We start from the raw sequence: 23,296 nt of genomic DNA, 5'->3' as shown, positions 1-23,296 counted from the left end.
TAAATCAGACTCCGAACAGATAACACTACTGTGTAATGTTTCAAAGATGAGATATTATCATTATATTAAGTGGCATAAATGAATAATCCTCCCCCTTCAAGCTCTGTTCATGAAAAAAATGTTACACAAAGAGTTGAGAGTAAACTCTGGGCTTACTCTTTTCTGTCTCAAAAAACAATAAACACCCACCTGTGATGAAGTAGTTCACTTGTTTGTTGATGTCTTCAGAATCATCATCTGTGGTGCTGAGGATAGCGATCACCCCGCTGGGAGGAGGGTCATCCTCACTGACGGTGCCTTTGTAGATCTCTGCGGTGAAGTGAGGCGGGTTGTCGTTCACGTCAGCCACCGTTACCTCCACTCTGGTGCCAGTAATGTGCTGGACTTTGTCACCCTGGTCTGTGGCCACTACAGCGATGGTGTATTGGTTCATTTTTTCCCGGTCCAACTCCTTTAAGGTGGTCACCCATCCAGTTTCACTATTGACAGCAAACAGCTCGGGGATCTCCTGTGAGCTCTGCTTGGGGTCAAGGCTGTAAACGATGCGGCCGTTGCTTCCAGAGTCGTGGTCAGTGGCTTTGACTTGAATAACTTCAGTCCCGCTTGGAAGGTTTTCCACAATAACAGCCTCATAGGGATCTGAGTCAAACACTGGCCTGTTATCATTAACATCCTTCACCTGAATATTTACATTGACAGATGCGACTATCTCATAATTCTCATGTTTGGTTTGGGCGAGCACAGTGAGCTGGTACCATTTGGTCGTCTCATGGTCAAGGCTCTTCTGAAGCTTCAAGGCTCCACTATCTCTATCTACGACAAACACTTCATCTTCATTGCTCTCGGGAGTGTTGCCTTTCACGAGACTGTAAAGGACAGTCTGCTCACTCTCAGCCTGGATCATGTCTATCTCAGTGCCAATGGGAAGGTCTTCTGCAATTGTGTAACGGTAATGCGGTTCGGCAAATTTGGGAATTGGCACCTCTGTTGCGACAATCCTGATGTGAACCTGTACAACAGAATGTCTGGATGGATTCCCAGTGTCCTTTGCCCTCACAAAGAATGCATAGAGCTCATTCTCAAGTCCAATCAGGCTTTCTTTGGTTACAATGACCCCAGTGGCTGGGTGGATTTCAAAGTTCTCCTCCACATTTTCAACATCTGCTTCAAACGAATACTCAATGTCAGCGTTGCTTCCCTCATCCATGTCCGAAGCAGCAATTTCAACCACAGATGTTCCCCTTGGGACATCCGACGCAATAGTGGCTTTGTACTCAGCTGCCCTGAATTGTGGAGCATTGTCATTGGCATCTGTGACAATGACATTGACAGTACAGAAGCCTACTTTTCCACCGCCGTCTTTGGCCATGAGAGAAATAGGAATAACTTTTTCATCTGGTTTTTCACGGTCAAGACTCTCCAGAGTGAAAATCTCTCCGTTGTCATTGATAGAGAACTTGTCTTTTGCGAAGTCATTGACAATCTGGTATGTTATTTGTCCATAAATGCCTTCATCATCATCTGTCGCCTTTGCTTCTGCTACCAAGGTACCAGCAGGTGAGTTTTCAACAAGCTCCACCAAATACTCCACTTGAGAGAAGGTGGGGTTGTGGAAGTTGGCACCAATAACAGTTACCACGACAAGAGCTGAGCCTCTGAATACACCATCCGACACTGATACGTTGAGATTGTAAACAGGCTGCATATGTGGTCGACGGTGGTTGGAAATGATGATGGCACCGGTGTGTTTGTTGATGGCAAAGTTCTGGTCTTCATTTCCAGATATAATTGAGAATTCTAACTTATTGGTGTCTGAGCTGTCGGCATCAGATGCCTGGACTTGGCTGACGAAGTGCTCACGTGGAGCCAGTTCACTGATAGTAGTTTTGTAAGTGTGCTCTGTAAATACTGGAGCGTTGTCATTCAGGTCTGTAACATCTATTGTCACAATCACGTCACTGGAGAGAGCTGGAACTCCTCCGTCCACTACGCGGACTTTCAACTTGTGCTGCTGGATTTCTTCGTGGTCAAGAACTTGAGCTGTAGAGATTATTCCTGTATCCCGGTCGATGGAATAATAATTTGAACTCTTCCCCCTTTCCTCAACCACCATAAAGAAAACTTCTTGGTTATGGCCAGTATCAGAATCTTTGGCATCAACCTGCAGAACAGATGTACCAATAACAGAGGCCTCTGAAATATTGGCATAGTAGGTCTTTGACAGGAACACAGGGGCATTATCATTTACATCTTCCAGTATGATATCAACAAACACCTCAGAGTGTGCTCCAGTCAGAGAATCTGTGGCTCTTATGTTTAGTTTATAGGCAGGATGAGTCTCAAAATCCAAAGGCTGAACCACATGAATGACACCTGTGTTGAAATCAATTGAGAACTGTTTGAAAGGATCTCCCTCAGAAATGGTGTACACAATACGAGGACCTTCAGAGTCATTGGCCTGCACATGAAGCACAGGGGAGTGTAACTGAATGTTTTCAGGGATTTCTATGCTGTAAAAAGGCTTCTCAAACACAGGCGTTGCTTTGTTCACCACTGTTATGGGCACTTCTACTTCTGCTGAAAGAGCTGGTTCTCCATTATCCTTTGCAACAACAACTACAACAAAGTCTGTGTTGAGTGAGTCTTTCTCAAACTTTTTTCTGAGTGAGATTTCACCAGATGGACTAAGTTCAAAGTGTTCTTGATGTTCCTTCAGGTAGTAATGGATATCTGCATTTGGGCCTGTGTCTTTGTCCAGTGCCTTGACCTGTCGAATGACCTGGCCTTCCTCTGCATCCATCTGGACCAGGGCATGATAGGGAAGGTTCACGAACACAGGTTTGTTGTCATTAACATCCTCCACAGTCAGAGTTACTAAAACGTGAGCCCCATCTTCAGATTTGTCTTCCCTCGTGACCTCAACAACAATATCATATGTGTCTTGTGCTTCACGATCAAATGAAATCCCAGTGGTTGAGACCACTCCGGATGTGCGGCTGATTTCAAACCTACTGTCAGGGTTCAATATTTTATAAAACAAAGGCTCGTTCACCTGGTTCCCAACAGCAGCAATGATGGCTAGGTTTTTCTTCTCAGAAGAATTTTCTGGTATGTAGGCTTTGTAAGATTCCCGGGTGAACTTCAGCTTGCTTCCCTTGTTTTCCTTCACATTGATCTTCACTGTTGCAACGGCAGCAAATCTTCCATCAGAAACCCTAACCTTTAATTCATATCTGCTCCGGAGCTGTGTGACATTCTGAATAGAGATTATGCCTGTGATTGGATCCATTTTAAACTTATCACCAATATTTCCCTCAGAGACGGAGAAGAGAAGTTTGGAGTTAGGCCCAGAGTCTGAGTCTGTAGCATTGACCTGAATGACTTCTACCCCTTTGTATGTTGGCACTATGACGGTTGTCTCGTACAGTTCTTGGCTAAAAACAGGTGAGCAGTCATTAACATCAACTACTTCAATGGTCACGTTGGCTGCTGTCTCTGCAAACAGTCGTGGCATTCCTAGATCATGGACCTGAACTGTAAAGTGGAAAACACTCCTTTGTTCATAATCCAAAGCTGTTGTGGTTCTGATAACTCCTGTGCTCGCGTCAATGGCGAAATAGTTATGTGCAAAAGGTTCAACGATTTGATAAACAAGCATGGCATTCTGGTCACAATCAGCATCAGAGGCATGAATGACAAAAGGAGTGTTTGCAGAGGTCAGAACAACACTGTTAATGGGAGCCGACTCACTGATTACGCCTTTGAATTCCCTCTGAGAAAAGATCGGAGCATTGTCATTTTCATCCTTTAGGTGAATCATAAGCGTCGTGTTGCTGCCAAGTCCAGCCATGTTGGTGCCCTGTATGATGAGCTTGTATTGAGGTGTGGTCTCATAATCTAAAGCTTGGTGTGTCACAACCACCCCCGAGTTTGGGTTTACATCAAATACGGTATTGATGTTGCCACTTTTGATTTGGTAGAAAACAGATGACTGACTGACAGCTGTGACTAAGCTCACAAAAGTTCCTGGATGGGCCGATTCACTGACTTCTGCAGAGAACTCCTTTTCCATGAATTTGGGGGCTGCATTGTCAGAAACTGTCACCGTGATGTTTACAGTGGTTGTTGTTGACAGTGGAGGTATTCCACCATCAGTTGCTTTAACAGTGAGCTCAAACGCTGTCTTGCTGCTGCGATCAAGTTCTTTGGCCACGGTAATTGTCCCAAGAATGGGGTCAATTGCAAATGAGTTTGCAACATTTCCTGTAAGGCAAAAAAAAGACCATATTTTACTAGGAAGATGTTTGATAAGCATTTAAAATGTAAATGTTTTACCATTTCAGCATTAGATAATCATTAGCCATCCTAAGCCTGACTCATAACAAAACAAACAACAATTCAATTGCACTAAGTAATCTCAGCTATTTCAAATATGCATATATCCCAACAAAAATCTAACTGCAGCTTATTGTAGGAGAAAACCATTGTGGGAAACTCTGAGAGAGATGTGGTCCATCTCCCACATATTCAGAGATCCTCTACACAAAGTCTTCAATATTCTCCTACTCTTTGTAAAGTATTTAATTCATGTTCAAGATCCAGTGGGCAGTGGGAGAGCTGGTTGACTCATACATTTTTCACGAGCTGATTTCATCTGCTTTCTTTTACAGTGAAAGCTTTCTGCTACGAGAAAAAAACTAAACGAGGGGAAACTGTTTCTCAAACATGCACTGCATAAAAGAAGTGGATGTTGCTACCAATGTAGGCAAGCCTCAAGTTTGGCTCTTTGGTTGTTGCCGTCTTGGTTTGTCAGAGCCAGAAACGATCATATTTTGATGGTGGACCTGGCTAGAAACCCGAGGACACAATGCAAGGTAGCCAAGCCCTAAAGCAAACTCTACTTTATCATCTGCCTCCCTCTAAACTGGATCATAATTCACAAAATGAACATCATTCCATATTTAAGGAGGTTGAAATTAGTGATGGAGACCATAAACTCACAAGTACAATATTTAATGAGCTAATAAATCAAATGGGAGTCAGTTTTTTTATTTTATATACAGTCAAATTTTTTTTGGAGCCAGTGGAGCCACCCTCTACTAGCCATTAGACAGAATGCTGATTTAAGGCACTTCTGTATTGGGTTTGAATTCAAGCTGTGGCTGTTTTCCCTCAGGCTCAGCAGAGCGACTCAGTAAATTAGCAAGCATTTACCTGATTCGATGCTGTAGACCAGCTCTGCATTATAGCCCTTGTCTTTGTCAAGAGCCGTGACCTGGAGCACAGCCGAGCCGATGGCAGAGGATTCAAACACACGGCCCGAGTAAGGTGTGCCTATAAACCAGGGTGCATTGTCGTTGGTGTCATCCACTTCGACAATTACACGCACAAGGTTTCTCTTAACTGGAATGTCCTGGTCCCGAACCTAGAAAAGACATTTATAAACAAAAGGAGACAGAAAGGGAATGGAAAAAAGAATAATCAGAGACGGACACTAGCATCTTAGCCCCTCAGGGTTTAATTCATTCCTGAAAAGCAGCACAATCAAGAAAGTCATTTGAAACAGCAAAGAAAAAAACAAGCTTATCTTAATTTCATGGCTGTCTCTCTTTCTAATATAGCAAACGAGTCCAAAATAAACTCACAAACAACATGTAGGAAGTATTGCTAATTGTTCTGTGTTGGCTGGTTCCTACCATGACTGTGAGGACGTGAAGACGCATCGCCTCGTGGTCCAGTCGCTCGGTGGTGTACAGAATGCCAGTTCCCGGGTCCAGTCGGAACTTCTTCAGGCTGAACGGATCGGTGCTGCTCAGGAGCGTAAAAGTCAGTTTGTTTTTCTCATCTCTGTCCACTGCGCTGATCTGCAGAACCTCCGATCCCGCTGGTTTGTCTTCGGGGACGTTCACGGTGTAAACGTCCTGAGAGAACTGAGGCCGGTGGTTGTTGGTGTCGATGACTCGGATGAGTACCTACAGGAGGGAAAGAAACAGAAGGTAACTAATCCGAGTCTTTTTCTAATTTTGTTATTGAGAGTTGTCATGTTTCTGAGGATAATTGGATGGTTGAATCAGACAAAATGCTGCTTTCCATCGTGAGTAGGGTTCTTGTTGGAGCTGGGGTTAGGTTTACGCGTGCAAACACATAAATTACTCCTACAATTTGCTTAATGGTTTTAAACAGAATCGTAATAGTTAACAAACAGTGCATGTTCCAGTAAATGATTAAAACTAAAATAGCTGTGCTAAATGCAGCACAGCACGGAGTTCAGTATACCGATATGGTCAAAAGACATGTTAAATGATCCTATTTTCTTAGCTTTTTCTCTCTTTCCTTTATGCCTGCACACATACACGCACGCTACAAACTTTTCTAAATCCCTTTCATAGGCTTTGCAATAATAAGCAGTGTTGTTTTGACATAGGCTGGATCAATACATATGATGGCAAAAGCAATATTTTAACTGAGTGGCCACTTGACGCTGCTAACAGTAAAAACAAGAAATCAATGCTGGATAACCACAATGCATCTTAATGTCTTCTGAGCTGCGTATGGGAGCTGGTGGTTAAATTGAGAGTACATGTGTGATAAATCTGATACCAGTGAGCTGTCAATTGTGGAATCGTGAGAATGATAGCTCCAGTTATACTAATATAATAGCACGTCTGAGAAGTAATGCAACTTTTAGGATGGTTGAACATGCTTTGCTGTTTCTGTTGTGCCCATTAAATTCGCTGCTCATGTATTCACAAGCAATTGTTCAAATTCAAATCCATGAAACTGATTTCTACGTGTATGTGCTTCTTGCTTTGGGCAGCAAAAAAGTGCAGACACTGTGCTTTTTTTCCTTCTCCACATACAACAAAGACTCTAACTTCCCCAAACTGTAAAATTCCACTGGGAGCATGTTTTATCAACACCAGCCACTCGTCTACTGGACTTCCGACAGAGGATTATGGAGAGCTGCTGGAATGCCATCTCTGCTTCCCAGACCAGCGAGGGGCTTCTACCGTTGCCAAACATGGGGAACAAAAGGATCAGCCCAGATTAGACACCTGCATACCAGACACCAGGGGGTGATGTCCCGTAAGGAAACCGTCGAAGCCGAGCTGTTTGGTGCAGGGAGGCTGAAGGGGGGCTACAGCCACAAAAGCTCTGACCAGGTGATAGCTCACTAGCCGACCGGGTTTCGTCAGATCTCTGGTCAAAGCACCAACCCGCTGTTGTTTGTTGTCATAATACTATTTGTCGAGCACCGTGAGCATATATCAGAGACAAATATAGACTCAACCTGACAGGACTGATAACATTTACAATCTGTTGTGTGCTGTGATGTTGGCAACGCCGCTGAGGCTCACAGATGTCATCTTGCAGGGGGAGCGCTGGGCTACATGCAGTCTGTCACGGCTCTAATCTAACTGCTTTCCCCAAGTCTTGTGTCATGAGCAACCTATGTCACACTGTTAATCAGAACATGTAATATAGAATAAATACACTTTTCTTGTATGACGCTAACCTGGAACAAAAACACCAGAACGTGGGTCTCCAGTGCATGTTACACCCTCAGCAACGTGACAATCTATCTCATTCCAAGCATGTCTTCTCACGTCTCGCTCGACAATCGTATAGAACCGGATCCCTGGTGTCGCACAATCCACCTTTTACACACACAGATGCACCCACACACACCGGCGCAGGCTCATAAAACGTGCGCTTCCACATACACACATGCACACAAAGAGGTGTTACAATGCATCTCAGTCTGCTCGGCTTCAGATAACACGTCTCGTGAATGGCGAGGAAGGTGGCGAGAACTGATAGGCCTGTCAAGAAGCAGAAAAGGCATGGAACGTGGTCAGTAGCACCTACATCTATCCACAATGTACTATTTCATATGGTGGAAGAAGAACACAAAGCGCCCCCCCCACCCGACACACACACACCCTACGTATACACACAAACTTGCCTTTCCCTTTGCAAGGCGGCTCTACAACACTTCAAAGGAACTTTGCCCCCAAACATCACAAAGCTGCATGATAGAGCCTGACTGCAGCAGAAACGCTGGTGTAGACGAAAACTCTGTAGTCTTTGTATATGACTTCCTCTGGGAATGCTGAGGAGGAACAAGATTGGGACTGAGACACAGACGTGACAGATGGAGATACTAAAGGGAAAAAAAAGTGCTGTGAGGGTGAGATGACAGAGAGAAAGCTATGTGACAGTGAAAAATCAAAGAAAGCTAAGGGAAATGGTCAGATTTAGAAAACACAGGTTGTGGGTAAAAAAAACCCGAAAGAAATAAACAAGATACAAACAAAAGATGCAACTGAGAATGAAATGCAAAAAAAAAACAGTCAAGGGCAGAAAGAGTCCTGATGCAATAGTCAAGACAAGAAAATAAGTAAGTGTGAGTGAACAAGCTGCACCTCTGAGCGGGGCATAAAGAGAGTCTTTGTAATGTGGACCGAGATAATATGAGAAACAGAAGTCCAGGAACAGATTGTGAGCAGAACAGCTTGAGGTACTTCTGCACAGCCAAGGGAGGATGTCATATAGCTTGAGAAGGGGGAAGGGAGGCTGGGCTGCATGCCGAGGCTGCCTTGTTGGCGCAGCTCCTGGCTATGAGGTGCCCAAGCTGGAATGCGGCACCCCTCGACTACATCAGCTGATCCTTCAGAGACGCCTTCATGGAAACACAACGGTCACACTGAAAGCGCTCAACAAAAAGCCCAACTGAATCAGCCTTGTATGCGGATATCACCACCAGATATCCCCACTATGGGCTCAGACTGGAAGTTATTGTGAATCGTAACCTCATTACTCCGCCAAAGAACACAGCGGAGTTACGTGAGAATTGGCGTATGTTTCTCTGTCCATCTGTTTGTCTGTTAGCAACATTATTCAAAAACATACTACCGGATTATTGTTATTATGGATAATTTCTGTAATACTACATGGTCTAGATTTTAGTGTCAAAGTAGTCTAATACACAACCCAAATATAGCATTACAGTGGCGCTTCGAATGTTGAACCATTCTTGAAAACACAAAATTTTGAAGTCATTTTTCTCAGAAACTCCCATAGACTCTATATAAAGATGGACGTAGCATCTGGCTCCAAAATTGAAGCCCACCCGGAAGTGTCAAAAACTTGCAATATCACGCCGTCCGCTAGGGTTGGCTCCAAAAAGCTTTTGCTCCATAGACCCCAAATCATTTTTGGAAAAAATAAAATTTGATAGACTGACTGTCTACAGCTCAGGATTTTTTTCCCTTTAGTTTTCATGGTCAAAATGAGAGATCAGGTGGCAGATCTTAAAATAAATCAATACAGAATTTTAAATAAATCGTTAAAGTTGGCGGAGCCAGGGGGCGTGGCTATACTTGATGGACAGTCTTGTCTGGAATGATTGACAGATCCTTTAGGGCCTCTGTGGTAAAATGTGGGCGGGATAAGAGAGTCTTCAGCTCTCAGTCTGGGCCACCCATAGACTGGTCCTGCCCCTAGTTGCTCTCCAGTCCAGCCTGTTTGATGATGCTTTTTACGTCACTGGCTGCAAAAAATCCAAAATGGCGACCAGGAAGTAGCAAAATCAGGGCTTCATTTTCTCGTCGTTGAAATCAATGGGTGACGTCACGGTTAGTTCACACCTGGAAACTACAGAAAGTGGGTTAGACGACTCTGCTGTCAAACCTTCAGATATGTCCTCAGTACTCCGCCAAGGAAGGCGGTGGAGTTATGTGATGGTCTGCATTGGTTTGTCTGTCTGTCTGTCTGTGTACAAAATTATTCAAATATGGACAAACGGATTTGAATGAAATTTTCAGGGAAGGTCAGGAATGACACAAGGACCACCTGATTAGATTTTGGCAGTGATGTGGTTTATCCTATGACAACAAGTGAAAACTCAGCCGCCTGCTGAATCACATGATTGCGATCCTACTACAAATCGACCGTTGCGAACATCTTGGGACTTATCTGTCGGAAATCATACAAGGAACAGTTGAAAAAATTGTAGGGGTGTTTCCAAGTCCCATCAATTCCCGCCAACCGCTACATATTTAAGTCACAGATTCGGTTTCCACACATAACGTACCTGCTCTAATCTCCTTTGTACGGCTAACACAATAATTGTCTTAACAAGTGAATACTTTGTCGTAGCTAATATTCGAGTAAGACTGAGTAATTCCATTTTTACGTCTGTAAAATGCTGCAAAATATGTCTTACAACCTCAAATGTCACTTTCAAGTTGGTAGGATTTACTTTTCACAGGTCAAACTCAAAGAAACACAATTTACTGCCATATGAATAAAGAAATTATTCGCAATTTTTTTTTACATTTTAGAAACTGAAAACAGCAAAAATTGAACAGAAAATAAGATTTTCTACTCACTTGCACGTCCCTCCTCTACTGGTTGTTCATATAAAATTTCAAATATTGTCTTCTTATTGCTGGATTTTTAGTTTTTACAGACCAAAACTCAAATTAACGCAATTTACAGCCACATAAAGCAGAAAAAAGCAAATTATATATGACACAAGCATAACAGAAGGTCATTTTTTACTGAAGATTTCATCCGTCAGAAATGACAGAAGGACTAAGCAGCCTTGGCGGAGTACTGTGCTCTCTGAGTGCTTTACTTGATTTAACTTGGAATAAAAGTGGTGTTACGGAGCTAAAGCGTGTTTAAAGCAGCGCGTTCTGAACAACGAAGCACCTTTTGTGTGGTATCCAGAACAGGACACCAGGGAGCCTCCATTGTGCTCGCTGTCCTCCTGTGCCATGCGTAGGAGAGGAAGCCCCCCGCCAGGTGGCAGGTTCTGGACACTGGCACCGAACACTCAAACATGTTCCCGAAACAGGATTAACACAGCCCACTGCCCACGGAGGTCCAGCGCCCTTGTTTGCACTTTATTCTACCCAAAAAGAACAATCATCAATCCTGCATGCCCGGCCAATAAATGTGAATATTATGAAAAAACTATGAAAGAGAAAGACAAAAGGAAGCTAGAAGAAAGCTGAAAAGAAAACAAAAAAAAAATCATTCCCGGGAAAGAGAAAATAGGCCAGCTCGTCGAGCAGCACAGCATCCACATGACTTTGATTTGAGGAACTGATAAGTCAGACTCTGAGCGTTCACGAGGTGTGTGATAGGGCGGATCTAATTAGCAGTGAGAGTCTGTGTGAGTCGTTTAAAAGTACACAACACACTGACCTCGTTGAAAACTGATTCATAATCAATGGCAAAAATGAACCCCTCACTGGCATGAATTTATATCTTCTAGAATTTATTTTACATCACAGGATGGGGAAATTGATAACTCAGCATAATCTAGCCTTTCGTGTAATAACCGACACATTTTAAAACTTTATTTCTTCAAGCGTTTGACGGTTAATCCCAATACTGTACAGTCAGAGGGATTTATATCACCTGTGAATACCCAAATTAAAGCATTTCATTTTGATTTGACACATCCTTTAAAAACAAAAAACAGTAACAACAAAAAAACCCGAGACACTGTTACAAAATAGTTCCCAGAAAGAGGTGTGCTGACAGTATCTGTTAAATCCCTCGCTAACAGAGCAAATACTGTCAATGCAATGTTATCGAATAAACAAGTCGGTAGCCAAAACATTCAAATGGCTTTCCTTAGACGTGAAAAATCCTCGGGATATGTAAAGCTTTGCCAGGAATATGTCAACCAGTGCAGTTTATGTGCTCTATCAAATATAAAGTTAATATCAGGCCTACACTAAACACACACCCACTTCTTTGAAATATGAAAGCCAACACAGTATAATCCCTGCTTCACTTTCAGCGATGTGTTTACTGGTGGCCAACCAAATCTGGGTAATTGTTAGAGTCTGCAAATACTGTATGCCTCCTTCAGTCACTATTTGGCTGTCGGAATATCCCGAGCAGCTGGCCCACATCACAAAGTGTGGTTTATGGAGCATACAAATTCAGCAAATCCGTTCCCTCGACAGAAAACAGCTGACCTGTAGTGGTCAGCTGAGTGCACAATATGAAACACACCAGCACCCATCTGCAGGGGAGCGGATCAGCCATAACTCTGATGATATATACAGAAATATGCACATTTACAAAGTGCAGGCGGCGTCAAAAGGTCTGCAGATGCAGTCAATAAAATTCATCTGATATACAAATAATTCTTCTGTGACCCATTTCAATGTAATACAGAAAACTCATCATCCAGCATCACACTATCACTATGCGATCTGTACGGAAAATTGTCGGCATGCATGTAAAGGAAAATGAAAGGTTTAAGTTAGATTAGAATCAGGAAGTGAACATTTACTGCAGAAGTTTTCCGATATAAATACAGTAAAGACTGATGGATACTCAATGAATGAAAAATGTCACGACATCAGTGTGAGTTTCAAAAGAGCTCACAGTTTGTCGGCAGAAATGCTTGGGAGTAATACAATTATACAGAACAATTATAGAAAAAACAGTGTGAAAGGGTTGCACGTACAGCCAGTGTCACTGAAAATCAAGCCGCACTGAGAATTAGACATTTTGAATAGGTTAACCTTTGCATGTGATTAATTTGACTTAAAATGTCACCGTGTGCAGTATTGCTGAGAGGCTTTTAAATAAGTGTCTGTTGCCAGGGCTTTTAAGAAAGTGCTTTACGGGGAAGAGGAGATCATGACTGAGAAAATAAGAACTCTCTGGCTGTTTTTTAAGGTTCCGCATTAAACTATGGGACGTGCTGCTTCCGCGGATCAGCTGCAAAATGCCAGCAAAGGCGGCGCTTCATGCGAGGCTCAGTGGAGCACAGCAGCCAGATGATGAAAGGCTTGATTCATACGGAGTGACAACAAATAGATTCTTTTCCAGCTACAGTTCTCTGAAGCTCCCCTTTGAGGACAAAGGACAAAACATTTTGAATGCCGCCATCCCGTATGACCCAAACTACCCTGTAAAAATGTTAAAAATCTCACGGACAAGGCATGACCATGTGAACAAAAAAACCAAAGACTACTACCGAGCTATAAAGCCTTTATAGAGGCTTTGGTATCAGCTGTGGAGCAACATATCTATTCCATATTTAGTAATTTGGTCTATTCAGAAGAGGCCTGATCCAATCTGTTCCACCCACAGAAAAGTAAGAGAAGGTTCACGGGATCAGGAGGAGACACAGCAGAGAGGAGGAGCTGAGGGGGCTCAAGAATGTACACTTTGGCTAGACAGCACCATCATCATGGCAGTTAAGGAATGAGACAATGGAAGATTCCTGCAGCCGAGCACTCAACGGAGGCGGGAGGGAACAGAAGAGGAAGGACACTGACCCATATCACGGTTTCAGAAGGTATTTGAAAACATGTCATTCTGCCTTAAGCTGCAATAGATTTGCTGCTGAGCCTACATTTATTTGCCTTCTTGGATGGTTTAGATAAGAAGGTCGATACCGCTCTTGTATTTGCACAATGAATATTAATCCACAGCGAGGATATGGTGAAGCTTAGTTCAATATGAGGACCAGAAGCAAGCAGAAACGGTTACCCTGATTCTGTCAAAAGGGTGAAAAGTCCGTCTTCCACCGCCTCTACAGACCTATCCTGGCCTAAAAGTTGCTAGGATACCAACAAAGACTCCAAGAAGTCACTCCAAGAAACGGTTCCACACATAACCCTTGTAAAATCACCACCTGTCATTTCGACACTGCGGTTTTTGCACAGATTTAACAAATGAAATCCGACGTGTTGTGAGCTTTAGAGGCTGCAGATTATCAAACAGTTGTTAAAGCGTCATCACTCCTCTCATCTCACTGTTGCTAAGAAAGTAAAGCTTATTTCCCAAAATGTCAAACTTTGAACTGTTTAACTCAAAAGATGTGTCTCCATGTCTAGAGTGGTGATGTGAAAATGCCATTAATCTAATGAAAACATGACTCGACTACACACCACAGTATAGCGGACCCCAAGCAGTCACTGAATCTTTCCAAGAAATGGATCCACACAATGCAAAGTCCCAACCTGTCATTTGTACACTTTGGTTTTTGCACTGATTAATCAAGTGAAATGTAACATGTTGTGAGCTTTAGAGGTGCTGGTTGCAGATTATCAAAAAGTTGCTAAAGCATCATAACCCCTCTCATCTCACTGTTGCTAAAAAAGTCAAGCATATTTGAGTTGAACGTGCATATTGGAGCATGTACAGGCCAGTTTGACTGCACTTCCTGGTTCACGATGAAGCGTCTCAATTCCAGGTGCCGTCATTTTCACGTCTTTAGACTTTTACAGAGCATTTTTTAAAGTAATTTTTTGGTCTTCATTATTTAGGACAGTGGATAGAGAGATAGGAAATGTGGGGGAATGACATGCAGTAAATGGCCATGAGCTGGATTCAACCCCATGACCATTGCATCAGGGACTATAGCCCTGTTAATGGGTCGCCCGCTCAGCCAGTTGAGCTATCTGGGTGCCCTTCCACAGCATTTTGATAACTTTTGAGCACCCATAGCCTGGTGTACATCCTGGCCAAATACGAGGTCTTTCGGGTTTACGTCCTTTCAGTTTATAGCTCGTGAAAATGTGCAAAAATTGGCCCGAAATTGGACAAAGCATTACACATAACTCAAAGCGGCTCATTTCCTGTTGAGTATCGGGCATTGGCGTCAATTACATTGTTGTGTGTCTTGATGAGTTACATATGCCTACCAAATTTCATAGCTGTAGGTGGATCGTACTGGTCGTAGTAATTGTTTGAGTAAATGAGCCATTTTAGCACACACGTGTGTATTTCCCCTAAAACATTACATTTTTCGCCAGTCCTGACGTGTGTGCAAATTTTCCTGTGTTTTCAAGTATTTTTAGGCCTTCATAAGTCCAGTTCAAAAGCTTGTAGACAAGCTTTCAGCTTTTTAACTCAAAGATGTGTCTCCATATATAGTGTAGTAATGTGAAAATGTTCTCTAATGAAAAACATGACTTGACTACACACCACAGGCAGCACTAAACGGTACAAGAACATCTCCAAATACAGTGCAGCCTTGCCATATCATACCTCATACTGTTTGTATTATCTGTCTTTTTCTTTTTCTTTTTTTACACATCAGATCACAAAGAGACACAATGCAACTCAGACTCATGATGTGCCGTTTCCTCAGACCCAGCATCACTACATCAGCATATCCCAACAAAAGAAATAGTTTGGCCACCGCTTCACTCATTACCCTTCTCTTAACTCTGGCTATTTCTCGCACAAGGAAAACAGAACCATGACAACTACCTCATCAGCCTCCAACCGTTTCATTAGTGTTTCAATTACCTGGGTGCTGACAGTTCGCGTCCCATCTGTGGCTTCCACCGTCAGGTTGTAATTTGATTTCTGCTCGGTGTCCAGGGGCCGCGCTACAATCAAGGTTCCACTGGCCTTGCCCACGTCAAAGCGGCTGTCATAATTACCACCTGTGGAATAAATTTTTTGTGTGCACACAATAAGAAAAGAACAGATTAGAGACAAATCATCAATTCATTGTGCGCATGTAGCATGGCTGCACAAACAATAAACGGGGACCACTGAGATGGACACGTAAACATCAATTTTCTGCTCTGCTGATGTTGAAGATTATAATGAACAGACGCACTAATGCACCGTCACATTTGTGTCATTACAGATTTGTCATTTATCAAAAAAAAATATATAATAGCTAGTTCATGCAAATTAACTTCGACACCTATAGTATGGTTGCATAAGGGCCGAGATGAAGGTGTCACAACACAATACACAGTGAATGGAGGGATAAGTCGTACAACAATGGATGCATATTGGAGCTCCAATTCACACAAGCAGAGGAGGTTTTTTCAAGCCCTCATGAGACTCCTAATCAGGTCACAGGTTTAAGGGAGGAAATGTGGCACAACATCAATTCTGTGGCACAATACAAGTCAACCACAGCCAACAACAGGCAGCACCAACAGACAACGTAGGATGATCTCTTAATACAGCAGAGCCTATTAGGAGATCCCAGCAGCTACCTTCTGCTGTACAGTTGTGGTCACAAGCCATCTGAAGGATGTAAAACATCTCAGTATCCTCTATGCCGTCTTGCAAAAATCCAACCAAACAGAACATTCCAGAGAAAAGAGGAAAGCAGTAAAAGAGCACAGGGAAGAAGAGAAGAAAAGAGACGTGTCAGTCAGACATTGATTAGAGGGAAGAGAGGCTGGGAGGCAGGGAGAGGACGCAAACATTTCCAAAAGGAGTCTTTTGAAATCTTCTCATGCACATACTCTCTATTGTAAGTCAAAAAACACACATTTTAGGAGAGGAGGGATTATGTTTTAACACTTCAAAACACAGCTGGCAGTTAAAATTGGAAAGAAATATACTGCCTCACATGAAAAAAATCCTGAAAAGTACCAATATTTATTGATACTGACCCACTGATTCATGACACAATTCTGTTATCTCAACTGCTCTATAAAGGCAGAGAGCTGTAACTGCACAAGCAGTAAAACTAAGAAAGATGGCTTCAAGTTTTCAGACTGGCAAGTAAACTACAGAGAAGACAGAGCATATAATACTTTCATGTCAGGCCTGTTTAGAATGATTAAAGCTGCACAGCTGCCATAGAACCTACAAAAGATCTCTGGCTTTCAGGAGAAAGACGTTTCTAACTTTCTTTTTATTCTTTTGTTGATTTAATTTAGATTATTTACAGTCCAGTTAGTTGGATTTTCTTAGCTTGTCTCTGCCTGTCTATAATTACTGCACATAGTATATTGTTATCACCACACCAAATTAAATTAATTCGCATTGAGATAAAATGCTTAGATGGCATTTATAGCTACTTAGAATTTACACGAATTTACTAAACATTAAGTATTTATCAGCTGCAGCCTCATTTAATAACTGTGGAATAAAAAAAAAAGATTTATCAAGATGCTGGTTCACAAACATCAACAATTACACTTATGGAAAATGGCGGTTTTAGCTTCAGCTAATTACATTTGATTTGTGTCTTCTGCTGTACTTACCTCATGCAATTTCTACATGGTGCTTTTGCAAAATTATACATTTCAATGGCATGATACTTTTAATACAGTCAAACAAATTTTGGGCAAATAAAGAAGAATTTCACAAAATTTGACTTTCATAGAGTCTAATATAACATATATTTAATAACAAATGATTGTTATTAAGTACTGTTCCATTTGCCCAGGCGTAACAGACACAAAAACTTTGTTAGTTTTCTACCTACGAAGCAACACTACAACATTAAGCCTGTGTCCATGCACTTAGTGATAAATGTGCAAGTAATGAGACCGTACCTGTGATTTCAAACCACACGGGAACATCAGATGATTCGGTGGCGACAACGCCCACCATGTGAGCCACGGGGTCGCTTTCCATTACAGAAAAGGTGAAGGGGGACTCCTCAAAAAGCAGGGGAGCTGCATCGGCTGGCACCTCTGGCTTGGGAATCCACTCGATGTGCAGACGACAAGAGGAGGATTTCTGAGGACGTCCATTGTCGACGGCTTTAATCTGAGAGAGCGACATGGAATGAGAGTTTGGTACCAACGCTTATGTTGCAAATGAGTTTTCGAACGACTCTCTAACTGATCATCTCCACGAAACTCTTCAAAAGTAAACTGTAAAAGCATTGCCGCACCCTGACTCGTCTGCATTGGCAGGAATTCTGAACAACAAAATGCCTTTTGTGTGGTGTTCTTTTGTGATTCAGCCGTTTGTAAGGACTTTAGTGTGCCGCACTGTAAACCGCGTTGAGCAGCGTCTTTTGGCAGCAGGAAACACAACTTTTGGAAACATAAATCTGGAGAAAAATAATTTCAAAGTCAAGAAAATTTAGCGTTAAGTATCAACCACTAATGTATCACAGCAATGTTGACAGCCAACCACGATGACTAAATGGAGTTAAAATCCTTTGCCTCACAGGTGGAGGATTGACAGATAGCATTGATTTTCACACACATCACACATTTATTTCCCAGTTACCCTAAGCAACCCTTCAACAAAACAACATGCATAATGCTGTAGCACTGAAAATAAAATTTAAAAAACTAAATTGTAGTGTCGTGTCAATTTGGCTCAAGAATCACAGCAGCAAGATGAAAACAATTTTTAAAAAAAAAGCAAATATACAGTGCATCCAGAAAGTATTCACAGCGTTTCACTTTTTCCACATTTTGTTATGTTACAGCCTTATTCCAAATCGGATTCAATTATTTTTTTCCCTTAAAATTCTACACATAACACCCCATAATGACAAAATGAAAAAAGTTTTTTTGAGAGTCTTGCAAATTTATTAAAAATAAAAAACAAAGAAATTACATGTACATAAGTATTCACAGCCTTTGCCATGAAGCTCTAAATTGAGCTCATGTGCATCCTGTTTCCACTGATCATCCTTGAGACGCTTCTACTGCTTAATTGGAGTCCACCTGTGGCAAATTCAGTTGATTGGACATGATTTGGAAAGGCACACACCTGTCTATATAAGGTTCCACAGTTGGCAGTGCATGTCAGAGCATAAACCAAGCATGAAGTCAAAGGAATTGTCTGTAGACCTCCGAAACAGGATTGTGACGAGGCACAAGTCTGGGGAAGGGTACAGAAAAATTTCTGCTGCTTTGAAGGTCCCAATGAGCACGGTGGCCTCCATCATCCGTAAATGGAAGACATTTGGAACCACCAGGACTCTTCCTAGAGCCGGCCGGCCATCTAAACTGAGCAATCGGGGGAGAAGGGCCTTAGTCAGAGAGGTGACTAAGAACCCCATGGTCACTTTGTCAGAGCTCCAGCGTTCCTCTGTGGAGAGAGGAGAACCTTCCAGAAGGACAACCATCTCTGCAGCAATCCACAAATCAGGCCTGTTTGGTAGAGTGGCCAGACGGAAGCCACTTCTTAGTAAAAGGCACATGGCAGCCCGCCTGGAGTTTGCCAAAAGGCACCTGAAGGACTCTCAGACCATCAGCAAAAAAATTCTCTGGTCTGATGAGACAAAGATTGAACTCTTTGGTGTGAATGCTAGGCGTTTTGTTTGGAGGAAACCAGGCACTGCTCATCACCAGGCCAATACCATCCCTACAGTGAAGCATGGTGGCGGTAGCATCATGCTGTGGGGATGTTTTTCAGCAGCAGGAACTGGGAAACTAGTCAAGATAGAGGGGAAGATGAATGCAGCAATGTACAGAGACATCCTGGATGAAAACCTGCTCCAGAGCGCTCTTGACCTCAAACTGGGGCGGCGGTTCATCTTTCAGCAGGACAACGACCCTAAGCACACAGCCAAGATAGCAAAGAAGTGGCTTCAGGACAACTCTGTGAATGTCCTTGAGTGGCCCAGCCAGAGCCCGGACTTGAATCCAATTGAGCATCTCTGGAGAGATCTGAAAATGGCTGTGCACCGGCGCTCCCCATCCAACTTGATGGAGCTTGAGAGGTGTTGCAAAGAGGAATGGGCAAAACTGCCCAAAGATAGGTGTGCCAAGCTTGTGGCATCATATTCAAAAAGACTTGAGGCTGTAATTGCTGCCAAAGGTGCATCAACAAAGTATTAAGCAAAGGCTGTGAATACTTATGTACATGTGGTCTCTTAGTTTTTTATTTTTAATAAATTTTCAAGAATCTCAAAAAAACTTTTTTCATGTTGTCATTATGGGGTGTTGTGTGTAGAATTTTAAGGGAAAAAATGAATTGAATCCGATTTGGTATAAGACTGTAACATAACAAAATGTGGAAAAGGTAACGCGCTGTGAATACTTTCCGGATGCACTGTACATAGTTGTTAACTGTTTTTTGCAATATGCGCCCTAAAGTATGAAGTTTCTGCAAATGATTTTAGTCCATACTTGTAATCTAAGATGACACACAGTTTCTCTTACAAACATTTTCAGTGTATTTTTAAACACAAAAACTGGGAGAACGGAGAACCAAGGGAGACAGTAAACTTGAGAGGATGAGGAGAATGAAAGAGTAAAACAGCAAACAAGCATCTGTTGTAAAAAAATGTACTGCTCACTGAGAGAGAGTGAGGGCAGCGTGAAGCTCAGGGATTCAGTACTCACTGTGAGGATGTCGTATTCTCCAGCAGAGGAGAACTTCTTGGAAGACACCAGGCCGGTCTTGGGCTCGATGAAGAACTTTCCGTGTTCGTCTCCTTCCTCAATGCTGTAAGAGATCTCGGCGTTTGGTCCCTCGTCGCGGTCCGATGCGATCACCCGATACACCGGGTCTCTCTTCGCGGCTCGCTCTCTCTCAGGCCTCTCCCGCTCGGGGAGTTGGATCTTGTAGATTTTCTCCAGGAACAGTGGCCTGTTGTCATTCTCATCCAGGACCTGAACGATGACACGCACGGTGGTGGATTTAGCCGGAACGCCGTGGTCCGTGATGGTGATCTGAGGACACAGAATTACGACCGTGAATTACACCGATCAGACACATGAAGTCAATAACATTGACCATATTGGTACTATGTGGTGTTCTGCTGGAAAACTTTGGATGTTGGCGTCTGTGTTGATGAGACTTTGACACCCAACTAAGCATTGTGCCAGAACAAACACATTTCCTCATGCAAATGGAAATCTCAAGTGTCACTGGCCTACCCCTTCAGGAAAATGTACCCCACCACATCGCAAAAACATCAAACAATCAAGAACATCTCGAGGAACATGACAATCACCCAAGACATTGATCTGACCCCCAAACTTCCTGGACTCCATTCTGATCAAACATCAACAGGATGCAGTGGAACAGAGGCCCCACTGCACAACCCAGAGCTGGTAGTTGGTAGTCAACTTTCAATCGTGTTCAATAACAGCAACAAAGATTAAAGATGGTGGTGCGCAGCAGTGCAGCAGCTTCTTGAACAGCCGGGTCGAAGCCCACATTTAGTGATTCAAGGGCCAATTCTAGGGCCTATTTATGTCACAGCACAGTTTCATTTACAACCCAGTTAACCGCATTTTCCACACATGGCTATTTATCTGTTTACTCTTGGTAAATAGCTATGTATATAGTTTTTACAGTGCTTTGTAATTTCGATTCTTTTCATTTACTTGTTTCTATGGCTTACAACTGGGACTGATTTCATGTCATGGTATGTCAATAAAGATCCTTGAATCCTTGACTCCTAACTCTTATCTCTTCAACTCACAATGCCCCTTTTGTTTTCCTTTACCTTCGTAGTTCTGCAATCAGATGCAGTGAATAATGTCAGCGATATTACTGAACATCATGTACAACTATCCTGGGAGCTTTTTATCAAGATCAAGACACTGTGTTAAAAATCCATCACGCCAGAGCCAAAAATTACTCAAAAAAAGATGAAAAAGGGAAGCGTGTTCTTTTCCCTTCATCATCCTTTCATTCTGCTCTTCTGTCAGTGAGTTAGCGCGGCCAAAATTAAAGACAATTTCCCATGAGATTTGCTGTCAAGAGGTCTTTTCTAAAACACATTTTTTCACTTAAAAACACAAATACAGAACTGTACCAGTCTACTCTGCATCCTGCTATTGATGTAGATAGGTTAGCGTAACATTCAAGTCAAATTGTCATAAAAGTAGCCCAAAGAGCTAATTAAGTGAGTAAAAAAACACTAATGTTGAAATAAAGAACAATAACCTGTACAATAAATGCAAATATTTGAATCTGCAGCAGAAAAATACAGGAATAATTAGATTACATGTATGGGAAACAAGAGACAGAGCAAGGTCATGACTTGAATAACAGTTTGATCTTTGTTGTGCAGATATAAACATGTTTAGATTACTAATTAAGCAGTGATTAACACGACATTTTGTATTTTCAATACTGGAGCCACTGTTTCCTCTGGAGAGCTACAGCATAGAGTTGACGAATTTGGGCAATTTGTTTCATCTGAAAATTTCCTTGATCTGAAAAAAGAAATATATTTGCCTGTGATCACGATAACAGCAGCTCGTATGGCTGGGAAACGAACAACCCACCACAGCTAATTATTTTTAATTAGCTGCACCTATTCATTCCACCGGCACCAGCTGCACCGACTCAGCTGCTCCGTGTCAAGCTTACACACAAAGATTTGAACTGCTAATAAACATTAGGACTTAATGCGCTCAACTAAGGGCCGCAGGCCTTTTTTTAAACTGCAGAAGTACTCACAATAAAAGACAGTGTCAAACAACTGCATCACTAATGGGGCTTTAATTTAAGTCATGACATTGAGTGTTACTGGTGGCATGCTGGGACTCTGTAATTTGTGCCACGATTTAACACGTCGCGTTGGAGTGCACATTCTAAGGAGCTTAATCTCAAAGGAAAGAGCCACAGGCCGACCTAAACAAACAAAAATTTTATTGTGTCCCAGAAAAATGAGCTCAAGGGTGGCGCGTGTGATCGCTGGAAGAGATGTTGAGCGTCTCTAGCTTCAAAAAATACTGTAGAAGGGCAGAACAAATGTCACAGCCATTTAAAACCATCTGCTAAGTACTTCACTAAAAACAGCAAGGGAGTCCAGGGCCATTTGGAAGCATAGTTTCAATTACAAAAGTAATGTGTTTTTGTTTTTCCTCGCGGTGTGTGCAGCTGCCCGTGCTTTTCACATGAGCAGAATTAATTAAATGGGATGACAAGAAACCTGAGAGTGAATGCCTCTCCGAGGAATGATATCCTGTGCCGCGTAATGGAGATATTCATTATGATCACATGAGTTGTTTGGCTGCCTGATATCCCTTATTGTAAAATACTTTAAAGAGTTTCTTTGCTTATGTTCGGCGTCACATTGAGTGCTTAAATGTAGTATAGTGTAGCTACCCAGCTATCCATCACTATGTGAATCTTTTTGGAACATTTTCATCAAAAGCCTTTGTGTGATAACTGGGCGAAGCACACAAAGGACAGTGAAGTTACACCAGAGGGAGAGTGTCACTGCTGCACTGCTGTAAAGCTACAAACTGAGAAAACCCATTATCCTCTGATTATCTACGTACTGTAAGACTTTTAGATGCATCTAACTGACCAAATGTGAGCAATGTGGTAATAATGTTTTCAAAATGACATGAGAAAAATAAAATGTGTAAAAGTTAGTAAGTTAGCAACTCTAAGCAGTGCTGTATTAGATATATTTTACTCTGCCAACTAACTAGCTAGCTGTACATGCTCCAATCTGCCTCAAACTTTACATGTTTGATGAGAGTCCTGCCCTGATTACATCCAAATGCTAAAATCCATTCACAGTCATAGCGCCACCTGCTGGCCACAGGATATCATGTGTTTTACACATTGTTGTCTGATTCAATCTGGCCCATATTTCATTTAC

The 23,296-nt window shown here is 42.3% G+C and overlaps 1 protein-coding gene across 12 annotated transcripts in view; it reads right to left on the bottom strand.

The window, feature by feature from the left end:
- The window catches only part of fat1a (FAT atypical cadherin 1a), an 87,970-nt gene that overhangs the window by 27,303 nt on the left and 37,371 nt on the right, over positions 1–23,296 (bottom strand). For 10 of the 12 annotated variants that reach the window (XR_007941000.1, XR_007940999.1, XM_051945729.1 and 7 more), the window contains exons 5-11: positions 20,067–20,396; positions 17,307–17,523; positions 16,011–16,079; positions 15,301–15,440; positions 5,697–5,972; positions 5,215–5,425; positions 190–4,263 (exon numbers count right to left, since the gene is read on the bottom strand). Coding sequence is in view for 10 of the 12 variants with exons in the window: in XM_051945729.1 (XP_051801689.1) it covers positions 190–4,263; positions 5,215–5,425; positions 5,697–5,972; positions 15,301–15,440; positions 16,011–16,079; positions 17,307–17,523; positions 20,067–20,396 (5,317 nt within the window). In the remaining 2 variants the exon portion in view is untranslated. The remainder of the gene's footprint in view (positions 1–189; positions 4,264–5,214; positions 5,426–5,696; positions 5,973–15,300; positions 15,441–16,010; positions 16,080–17,306; positions 17,524–20,066; positions 20,397–23,296) is intronic. The other 2 variants (XM_051945732.1, XM_051945734.1) reach the window with 1 other exon arrangement.

Source organism: Acanthochromis polyacanthus, chromosome 3 (assembly GCF_021347895.1).
Source record: "Acanthochromis polyacanthus isolate Apoly-LR-REF ecotype Palm Island chromosome 3, KAUST_Apoly_ChrSc, whole genome shotgun sequence".
NCBI classification, from domain to species: Eukaryota; Metazoa; Chordata; class Actinopteri; family Pomacentridae; genus Acanthochromis; species Acanthochromis polyacanthus.
The sequence above is the reverse complement of the archived record's forward strand: the minus strand, read 5'-3'. Positions and strand labels throughout refer to the sequence as shown.